Genomic DNA, 10,839 nt, shown 5'->3' on the forward strand with positions numbered 1-10,839 from the left:
CTTTCCGAGTGCCTAGCTCTATACCCCGCATCCCTACCCCGCCCGCGGACCCAGGGCCCCGGGCGAGTCCAGATGTCCGAGGCGTCAGGAAACCTCAATAGCCTACGCATGGCGAACGTGGCCCTGCGAGAAGAATTAAATGCCCTTCGCGGGGAGAATGCCAATTTGGGCCTTCAGCTCGGAAGAGCCCTGGCTGAGGTGAATTCCTTGCGGGGCAATGTCTCCAGCTTTGTGCGCTGGCCAGTGCCGGTCCTAGCGGAGGAGAACTTTGAGTTCCCGCTCAGCGAGATAGACTCCGTGCCCGAGGGCGAACTGCCCTTCATGCGCTGGCCCCCCCCACGCACGGAGCCCGAGCGCGCCTCAGAGGAGCTGTTGCTCAACGCCACCCAGGACTGCGGCACCTCAGAAGGCCAGGTCGACCCTCCCCCGCAGCCCAGCCCGCCCCCGCCGGCGCCGGCGCTGCCCCTGCCCGCCTCCAAGGAACTGCCCCCGCAGCCTCCTATGCTGCCTCTGGAGTGGCCTGAGCTAGAGCCCTTTTCAGGCGACCCGGTCTACCTGCCTGAATTCCTGATGCGGCTAGAGACCTTCATAGCCGACCACGAGGATCATTTCCCTGGGGGTGCTGAGCAGGTGGCCTTTCTGATTTCCTTTTTCACTGGTAACGCCAAGGACTGGGCCATCTCAGTCACCCAGGAAGGAAGCCCCCTGCATGCCAACATCCCGCGCTTCCTGGATGAAATCCGTAAGAAATTCTATGGCCCCATCCCCCCAAGTGTGGCGAAAAAGGCCATCCGCAAGCTTACGCAGGGAAACTGTACCCTAGGCAGCTATGCAGATGCTTTTCAGTTCCTGGCCCAATTTTTATCTTGGGATGACTGCCGCCTTCAAAACCAGTTCCTCAAAGGCCTTTCAGAATTCTTCCGCAAGGAGCTCTTATGGTCAACTGAAATGGCCGACCTGGATGAGCTGATTCTTGAATGTGTGGAGATAGAAAGAAAAGTGCGTGTCCCTAAGCCAATCCCACTCCCTGGGGTTCGCAATATCTTCTTCCCTTTTGCTGCAGACCCTAATGTCGAGGGCAGTGGAGAAGAGCGCTACAGTGAGGATGAAGATGCAGAGGTGCACAGGCGCAGGCTTCACAAGGACCAGCGGAGGTGTGTGAGAGCTATTCAGCAAGAGATGAGGGAGCAGGAGGAAAAGAGGAAAAAGGAGGAAGAGATGAGGAAGGAGGAGATAAAACAGAACCAGGAGGAGGACAACGACAATGAAGACGAGATCGTGGTGGATGATATAGATGAGAAAGAGGAAGAAATGAGGAAGAATAATGAGGGTGAGAAAAAGGATGAGGATAAGGGCCAGGAACCAGGGCAGGAGCCAGAGCAGGAGCCAGAACCCGAGGAAGAGACAGAGGATGAGGCCCAGGATGATGACTTAGATGAGTTCATGGACGTGATGCCGACCTATGCCAATGCTTCATCCCAGACTTCTGGCTTCTATCATGAAAATTTCCTAGATACATCACCTCCCGTAATACAGGCCAGCAGACGGAGGAACCAGAATCGAGTCCCACTGCTGGAGGGCCTTCCAGGTACCAATTCACCCTTCTACAGTTCACCACCACTGATTCGCAGGGCAGGTCGGTTGGTGCAACGCCAAACTCGAAGACGGCCCCCAGTACTATTCCGCCTCACTCCAAGACAGGGAGGCCATCGGGCTGCACGTGGCCGAATTCGCGTGTGAGTGCTGGGGGAGATGGCCACCCAGACCACACCCTTCCACTGCGTCCCCTGTCCTTGCTGTTGCTGCCACACCTTGCCCCCTTTTCTGACTAGTACTTAAGGGAGTTCCAGACCTGAAGAACCTGAAGAAGACCTGTAGAACTCCAGACCATCTTGCAGCCATGACCACTTGGGAAAGGAGGGGTCAGCAATAGCTGTCCTCTTGACTGTGCGCTCTGCTCAGTCCTACCACAAGCTAGTGAGCAGGTTTCTGGGCCTATTCCCGTAAATGAACTGGTCACCCCCTTGCATTTCCCCTCTAATTGTTCCTAACCCTGTGTTCTATGGTTTTATCAACTCTGACTGGCTCACCAGAGCTTCACCCAATACCTCAATAATCTGCCCCAATAAGTGAAAGGATGGGCTACACTGAACTCCTGAGGACATTTACTAGATATAATCGACAGAGAGCAGGATGGGATCCATAAATGTGCCTAGAAGCCTACACTTGGTTCATCCTCCAGCAGAAGGGCCCAAAGAGGACCCTACGTGTAGTCTAATGAGGGTGGGCAAAGCTACTTGTCAAATGGACATTTCACTGAGGTTTGTCCTTGGTGGCTGAGCAAGCTAGTTCAACCTTCCCACAGACTACTGTATCAGTGTCCTTGGACAAGCTCACCAAATCTGGGGCCCTTTCTTCTTATCACACTGCCCTCCCGGGCATCCCTGGTGGACAGAACCCAGTGTTACCCCTTTCCTTGGTGTTGCCTGGAAAATGGGGGAGGAGGAAGAAGAGGAGAAAAAAGCAGCAACAACTCAGTTTGACATTGTGAGGAGTGACTCTTTCCTTAGGGATGGCGGTCTCCTCCCCAGGCCAGGTCTTGGACTGCAACCCCCAGCCAAAGGTCTTTGCAGGAGACTTGCCATCTTTGGGGGTTCATAGAAGGCCTAACTGGCCTTTCCTTCCCGGACTACCAATGACAGAGAGGGCCCAAGGCCTGCTCTTTAACTTCAACTTAAAGGATTCCGTAGTTCTCAGAAGAGAGAGGAAGTTTCTCTCTACAGAGACTGTAGCCTGTCAGCCAGGCCATCCTCACGTCTCTCACATGGGGGGCAAGCCATAGCCTGATGCTGAGCTTCAATTAGATGGTAAGGCTGGAAAGGGTGACTGCCGACTGCCTCCTAGTAACTCCTGGGACTTCTGGGTACAAACCTAGGGACCCTTATAAAGAGTCCTGCTGCTTGCCATGGGTCCAGAAACTATGTCACTGGCCACAGAATTCTAGGCAAATCCACTGCTGGCCTGAACTGCCCTTGACACTGAGCCTGGCAGCTGGGCAAGCGCAATCAAAGTGTCTGTAGTCAGAGGGAATAGAGCAGAGTAAATCAAGCCTCTGTTCCTCACTGGAGTCTGGTAGATAGCCTCACCCCAGCCTTAGGATTTTGAGCCTAGAAGCAAGAGGAAGGAGCTAGAGGATGACCAGTTCGCTGGCTGGTTGCTGGTGAGGTCTCTACTCATCAGCAGAAGGTAAGAAGCCGTTTTGTTTATCATAAATTTCTCAGCCTGGGGACCAGGGGAGCCAGGTTCTTATAACCTGTTGCTACCTTTTAAAAAGGCTTCCTCCTCCTCCAAAGAGAAAAGTAATGCATAATCATTATAGAAAATGTAGAAAATAGAGAAAACTATAAGGACACAAAAAAAATCCCAAACATTCAGAACCCCACCACACAGATGCAAGTACTATTTGCTGCCTTTCTTTCTAGTGTGTTTTCAGTATGTCTTTTCAAAGCGGAGATCATCCTGCAGGCTCATGATCAGCAGGATTTAAAATGGCTGCCACCTATGCAGTCAGTCATGCACACTGAATAATTGAGGTATTCTCCTAATTCATTGGATATTTCAGTAACCTGGTTTTCCCCATCCCCACCAGTGCAGGAGTGAACAACACTGTAAAGAAAATTTTGTCTGTTTTTCAGCTATTTCCTCAGGAGAGAGTTCCAGAAGGGGAACTACTGTTCTTCGAGGCTGTGGACCCTGTTTGCTGATGGTCAACACAATGGCCCTACTGCTCATGTCCCTGCCAGAGAAGTGCAAAGGACAGGTGCCTTGCACCCCCACCTCCAGGGACTCCTCAGCACAGGCTCTGACTGTTCCTATGGTGCTTCTCACCCTGAGACCTTGTAGTCTTAGCCGGGGAAAGAGTGGGTGAGCAGTGAGCTGGTTCCTGGGCCTCTGAAGGCAAGGGGACCTGGGTTCCCCTTTACCCTCTTCTCCCTTTTCCCAGATCTTTAATATTTGTTGTGATGTGATAGCCACAAGAACTGTAAGAGAAACTATGGGCTATGGGCACTTTCTTGGGTTGAAAGCGGGGTGGGGGAAAACGCATGCAGGGGTATGAAAGCAGCCCAAGGATTCCCAGAGACTCGGGAGAAAATGGGTTGGAAATAAATGTGTTATTGTTGCATTACTGTGTTGTGAAGATAAGAAATCATTCTATATGCTAAAGCTTTCTCCTCAATAAAAATATAAAGGGTGTGTAAAGACAGTGACTGTCTGGGTTATTGAGCAAGCATAGGTGGGTACCCAGAGGCATCAGGCACTTACCAGACACCTTGCCTGAAACAACCCTATCCTAAAGCCTTGAAATCCTTAGATGAGGAAACTATGGCCCAGTGAAGCTCAAAGGACCTTCCTACAGTCCTTTGCATTTGTGTCGGAAGGAAGTGGAGGGACTAGGCATCTTGAAAAATAGCATTAGTTCTCCACTAACTGGGATATAAAGCTATGAGTGGCCCAGCTGTACCATCCTATAACAGTGTCCCCCATCTCTCTCTCTCTCTCTCTCTCTCTCTCTCACACACACACACACACACACACACACACACACACACACGCCCTGGGGAGGGAGGCCAAGCAGGGTGAGGCAGGCAGGAGGGCCTTTCCACTTTGGGGCACTAGGTGGTGCTATGTGACACCAGTAAACTAGCAGGTGCAGTTTTTAAACAGCCCCACAGTACACACAGAGACCCTCCCAGCAAGATTTCACTGCCCTCATAGCATGTGGGTCAGAAGAAACTGAACCCTATTCTGGGATTTGCTCAAGTTTTCCAGCCATGAATTGGAAATTTATTTTCTGGTACAATGGGTGGGAAGGTTTATTGAGCCCCCTACTAAGTACAAGTGCTGAGCCACACACTTGATTATCTATTATCCCAGTTCATTTACCCTCATGTTAGAGATGAGGAAACAGGCTTAAGAGAAGTCACTGGCCCAAGGTTTATAGCTGGTAAGTGGCTCTTTCTCAGCCCCGCAGCTGCCCAGTAGTCAGCTCCTCTCTGCCTCCACTCACAGGTTCTACTGTCTTCCGGGTCTGCCCCATACTGCCCACCTTCCCTCCAGATGAAAGAACTGCAGCAAGATACAAAGCCCAGTTTCAGAGGCACATTGGCTTTGCTCCTTTCAGGGGAAGGAAGGAAGGAAGGACAGAAGGAAGGAAGAGAGGGAGGCAACCAGTGCGTTTCTGACCATGTGCCACTTTCACCAACATCATCTCATTTCATTCCCACAACAACTCAATTAGGCAGGTGTCTCCTTTTAGAGCTGAGGGACTTGGATCTTAGAGATATTAGGTTCCACAGTGGACTCAGGTCTGTGTGACTTCCAAACTCACAGTCTTTCAACTCTAATCCACCATGCTATTTCCCAGGAAGCCCCTGATGAGCTCAAGCCTTAACCTGACTAGATTCTGGGCCTTTGCCCAAGCAACAAGAGCTGCATCAGGTGCATGATCTCTGGAGGCTCTGGGAGAACCAGCCAGGTGGCAGTTCTGTGCTGCAGAGAAGGGTAGGCAGTGGTAGTGCCAAGTTTGTGGTGATGAGTTTGCATGATTGTGTGGCTGACTGTCCTCTGGGGAGGTACAAAGTTGTGGGGCCTGAGCTGCATTGTGAGCACTGGGGCTTCCTGTTCTGCTTCTGGTATCAGATAAGGTCTCCAGCACCCCTGGAGTTTCTCATGTTCATTGCTGGCAGGGATCGGTGACCCCAGATTGTCTCATGGCCCATCAGATCAGGTGGGGGAAAGTAAGAAGAGTAAGGTGAGCCTTGTCCAACCCTGCTGGAAGCCCCATGAGTATAGGGAACAGGGTCTTGGATTCTAGTCTGGCCCTGCCACTGACTCCCATTCCTACTCAGACCATAGTCACTGCTGGATCCCTGGGGCCTAGCACATGGCTGTGTACACAGTAGGCTCTCAACCCTAGTTTGGTACATAAACGAATAAGTGAGTGAATAAGTTAGCTGCTGAATGAAGACCTAGAGGTTGCCTACTAGGGGCATCTGCAGATCATATGAAGCCTGGAGGACTGGAGGCTCCCCTCCAAAATGGAATCACAATTCTAATCTCCCTAACCTGGAAGGATGTGCTGATATGACCTTTGCCAGGTGCACATGTGAGATCTTGCAGTCAGGTTCAGAAACCAACTGCAGGAGACTGAGTGGGGAAGATGAGTCTTGGAAGAAACTTGTGGAAAAAGAAATCTGAGAACTTCAGTTGATGGGATTCAAGATGAATCAGCAGACAGGGTGCCAGAAATGCCAATGCCTTTCTGGGCTGCTGCAGCAGAATGGGTGGGGGAGGGTGTCCAAGAGATGGGCAGGCCTTGCCTGTGGTCCAGGGCAGCCAATGGAAGGTGATCAGGTTGCACCTCACAGAAACCTTTTTGCATGCCAGGAGTAAGGAAATATTAGAATAAAGGAAAAGGAGAAGGAAGAAAAGAACAGGGGCAGTAGAAGAATGACAAGGATGGTGAGGGTCATAAAAATCCTGTTCCCAAGGGATGGGGGAAGAAAGAGAAAATATTGGTGAATGCACTGTTCCCCTCATTCATTCTGTGAGGAAACTGACAGCTCAAGGTCACTTGCTTCATTTGCACAATTCTACTGTGAACTCCAGCAGTTCGGTATTTAGAACTCTTAACCAGCACCCTCCACTCACACCTACACTGATGGAATCAGAATCTTTAGGAATTTCTATGTCTAAAAAACACCCTAAGCAAGTCTAATACCCAGCCCAGCCCAGTGCAGAAAAGTCTCGGGGACTAACTAGCTCAGGGACATTTAAATGGCTAATTTGGTTCTGAGTCTTCCCTTAGAGCTCTCCAGAGCAGAAACCAGCCTGGAGATCCCACACTAAGCACATAGTAAGTGATCAAAAAACATTTGTGTAATGACCCCAGAATATCTCATGGTCTGGTGTGAGCTTGCCCCTGCTAGACACCTGCTCAGATTGCACCTCCCTGAGAGTGAGGTGACATAGGATGGATGCAGAAGTCTGGCCCTTGGATACCAGGTTCAGAGAAGCCTAAACCTTACCCTTGAATATCAGAACTGACTCACATGGAGCTCTTGCCCCTCCCATAAAATAAGAATAGGCATTACCAAGGCAAGAGATTACCCCCAAACTGGGGAGGGGGGGAGGGGGGTGTCTCCACCTCCCACTAGCAGTTCCTGCATCCTGCCCAGACTAGGGAAAGCTCTGTGGGCCACTTCTCCTCAGGGATTCAACAAACACAGAAACACAAAGCCCAGAGTTCTTAGTTGCCCTGGTAACAGCGGGACCTAATTGTAAGAAAACAGTCTCTGAAAGGCTTAGGAGGGTGGATATTTCCTTTGACAGAGGGCAGGTTCTGACCTGCTCTTTGAGTCCCTACACCCCTTCCTGCCTGCCACACATTGGGATAGAGCTGGGGCCCCTTACCTTAGCAACTCTACTGGGGGTGGTTGAGGGTGACAGAAAGTAGGGTCCTGGCTTTTTATTCTGCTCTTGCTGTATACTATTTATATGAGGAAGAGACTAAAACGGAAGGTGTGGACTCATGGTGATTATCCTCTGAACCGAGGAAACCTTGCCTCACAGGATTCATGCACAACCAAACCTGAGGAGGGCAAGTCCCCCAGCAATTACAGTCTTACCAGTTCCTCACCATGGAGGACACATAAGCCAGAGAGAGTTTCCAGAAGTTCCAGACTTCTACCCCCAAGTTCAGCCCCTCCTTACCTCTCATCTGGACTACTGAAGTAGCCTCCTTGCTGGTCTAACCAGCCTCTAGTCTCTACCCCTTCTAATCAGCCCACCTTCTGCATGCTTGCAGGGGGATGGGTGTAGGTCCTGTTGCTCCTATACAAAAACCCTTTCGTGGTTCTCCTTCCTCTAGTAGAAGACTTGTGGACCTGATTCTGGCATTCTTCACTATCTGCTCATAAATTATGTATGCCGTCTCATCTCCCCATGTCATCCCACTTCCCGCTTCCATTCAATCCAAACCCTCAGACATTCTGAATTATTCCCTTCCTTGCATACCAGGGCCTTTGAACATCCCATTCCTCTGCCTTAAAAATTCATAAACACTCTTGGTCCCACTCGAACTGGCAATCTCCTCAGCTCATAGACCACTTTCTCCAGGAGGCAGCCTTCACTCCCCAGACAAACTCCTGCCCTTCTGAATCCCTACTTACTCCTCCAATTCCATTGCTCTGTGAGGCTTGAGTAGCTCTGGAGACCAGAGGCAGGTTCGTGACTCCAAATGAGTTTGTTGCTGCGAGGCTCCTGTTCAGTGTGAAAACATGCACTCGTTCCTTTCTCAGGTGGGTCTGCATTGGCAGTAGCCTTTTGAGAAGCCCTGGCCTCTTCAGATTTGGCTGAGGGCTCTGGGAGAACCCCCACCCCCATCAAGTTGGACATGTGGACAGTAGGGACAAATTGGGGAAGAGAAAGCAGGAGCTTGCAAAGCTGGTTGTTCATTCCCAACTGAGCACCCTGTTGATGGCTTCTGCCTCTTTGAGGGGCCATCACTCACTTGGCGCCAGAGTCACACAGACCTGTTTTTGAAGTCTGGCTCTGCCACTTCTTTGTGTACCCTTGGGTTTGTCATTTTCCCTCTCTAAGTCCCAGTTCGCCTTTTCTAAAAATGGAGATAATAATAGGATAGATTAGTAAGATAATTGATATGAACCAACAATAAAAAAAATAGCAAATACTTATTAGTACTTACTATTTGTTGGACACTAAGTGCTTTACATTTATTAACTTATTGAATCATCACAACAACCTTATAAAGTAGATAGTGTTATTCCCCATTCTGTAGATTAAGAAATGGCACAGAAAGTCTAAGTTGCCCAGTGTCACAACACTAGTATGCAAGTGCTTTTGAGCTTGCCGGACAGATAGCAAAAGTTCTGTGGGTCAGAAATGAGGCCAGTGGAGCAGGAGAGTGCCAAGATCCAGAGCAGGGGTCTTAATCTCTTTTAGGTCATAGATTCCTCTAGCAGTTTGGTGAAGCCTCTAAACCCCTTCTCAGAATAATGTTTTCAGATGCATAAAATAAAATATATAGAATTACAAAGGAAACCAATCCTATTGAAATAGTTATAAAATATGTTTAAGAAATTGTAATCTTGTTATATTGCTTCTTTAATAGTGCAACGAAGGACAAAATTTAGTGGCCAGTCTATAGATTGAAGTAATGATGAGCATCAGTAACTTTTCTGAGATACAATAACTGTAATATGATGTGAAAATATTTGTGATTCTATTGGGGAATAAAGTCACAGATACTATTGTGGCTTGTTGCCTATATTCCTAAGTTGAGGAAATGCTAAATTTCTCTTAGAGGTTAGTGGAAATAAGATCAAATACTTTTCTCATCCAAGTTCATAGACCCCCCTAAATTCTCTCCACATAGCCCTTGGAGGTTCATGGAGCTCAAGTTAACAAGCTTTGCCCTTGGATGTCAGAGAAAAGACAATGGCTGCACTGTCAGTTTTGAGGAGAAGCTGGAGGGTGTGGGAGGGGGAAGGGGGGCTGGCAGAAAGACAAGTGTGTGGTTTCTCTTTCAAGAACTGTTTACAAAAGTCTTGAAGTCTGGCAGATCCCTCTTCCTCTTGGTCCTGAGTCAGCAGCTCAGGGTGGGGCCGGGACTGACTGTCACACTTGGTCTGAATTTCAAGCTCACCATACACCCATCCCTAAGAGTTGATTTGTTGCCACTTCCTTACCAGTAAAATCTTGGTGGGTTTGGCTTTATTTTAAAAATCGTTCACACACAGATTTCCAATTAATCTTAAAATAATCTTTAAGTGGACATTTTATTGCCTCTAGTATATTTTCTGAGATAATGGATGCATCTACCCTAGCACACAAGTCAGGCTTAAGGCTCCCAGAGAGAAGGGGCAAGATTATCAACTGTGCCATGCACCCCAGAACACCAGTCAGAATTGGTACTTTTCCAAAATACCAAATGTTTTTTCCTGACCTCCTGGCTTTGCCACCTGTCAGCTGAGTCCCTGCCAGCTAGAGCAGCATATCCTGGAGGCCGCGACTAAGGAGACAAATGGTTGGAACAGCAGTAGGCCTCTGTTTTTCTAAGTTGTCGCCATTCCAATTCAATACTCAGAAAGAGCACTGCCCCAGGCCCCAGGTCTACTCACAATGCCTTGCTTGGGGATCCTAGCTGGCCAGGATCCGTTGCCTTCTGCTCTTCCCTAAGCTCCAATTTTTACTCAGAAATAATCAATATTTGCCTGATGGCCTTTTGCTAAAAAGGCTGCAGCTTACAATTTCCAAAGTGAGAGGGTGGGACAGCAATAGCCTTAAGAACTACTGCCATTGGCTAATAAAGAGGCTGAATGAATTTGCTTCAGTTAGTCTAGGGGACAGAGCAGTATGCTTTGGGGGTTCAGACTGAGAACTGCACATGCTAGAATGTGAAGAAAACTTATTTTCTTGACTATAAAATAAACACATGTATTTCTTAGGTTGACCAAAGCTCCCAAATATAGGCTGAAGGAGACTGAGTACCAAATGAGAATTCAAATAAACTTTGGTTAGCTAGATTGACCAAGAATAAAAGAGAGACCTCAATTACTAAAATTAGAAATTACAATTGCCCTTACAGAAATAAAAAGGAGTATAAAAGGAATACTATGAATAATTATCTACACTAATAAAAGAGAAACATGGTAATTAGCGTACGACCGCTACCCTTCCCATTGGCTAGTCAGCATATCCTTATGCAAATTAACTGCCAGCCAAGATGGCGGCCGGCAGCCATGCACTGAAGTGAAC

General features: G+C 48.6%; 2 protein-coding genes across 9 annotated transcripts in view; one reads left to right on the forward strand and one right to left on the reverse strand.

Moving 5' to 3' along the window:
- NHSL2 (NHS-like 2) overlaps positions 1-10,839 on the reverse strand; it is a 77,633-nt gene that overhangs the window by 14,210 nt on the left and 52,584 nt on the right. The window lies entirely within an intron of this gene.
- Positions 7-4,260, forward strand: RGAG4 (retrotransposon gag domain containing 4). 7 transcript variants are annotated; one of them, XM_014538236.1, is made up of 3 exons: positions 7-742; positions 1,064-1,588; positions 3,696-4,260. In XM_014538236.1, exons 1-3 carry the CDS (start codon positions 73-75, stop codon positions 3,926-3,928), a joined length of 1,428 nt encoding a protein of 475 aa, XP_014393722.1. In that variant the 5' UTR covers positions 7-72; the 3' UTR covers positions 3,929-4,260. The 7 variants fall into 7 exon arrangements, 2 of the variants coding, with proteins under 2 accessions (XP_014393722.1, XP_005864569.1); XR_001361754.1 differs by having other exon boundaries at positions 7-3,246; positions 3,483-3,787; XR_001361755.1 differs by having other exon boundaries at positions 7-2,867; positions 3,483-3,787.

The sequence above is a fragment of the Myotis brandtii genome, unplaced genomic scaffold, assembly GCF_000412655.1.
Source record: "Myotis brandtii unplaced genomic scaffold, ASM41265v1 scaffold1871, whole genome shotgun sequence".
Lineage (NCBI taxonomy): Eukaryota > Metazoa > Chordata > Mammalia > Chiroptera > Vespertilionidae > Myotis > Myotis brandtii.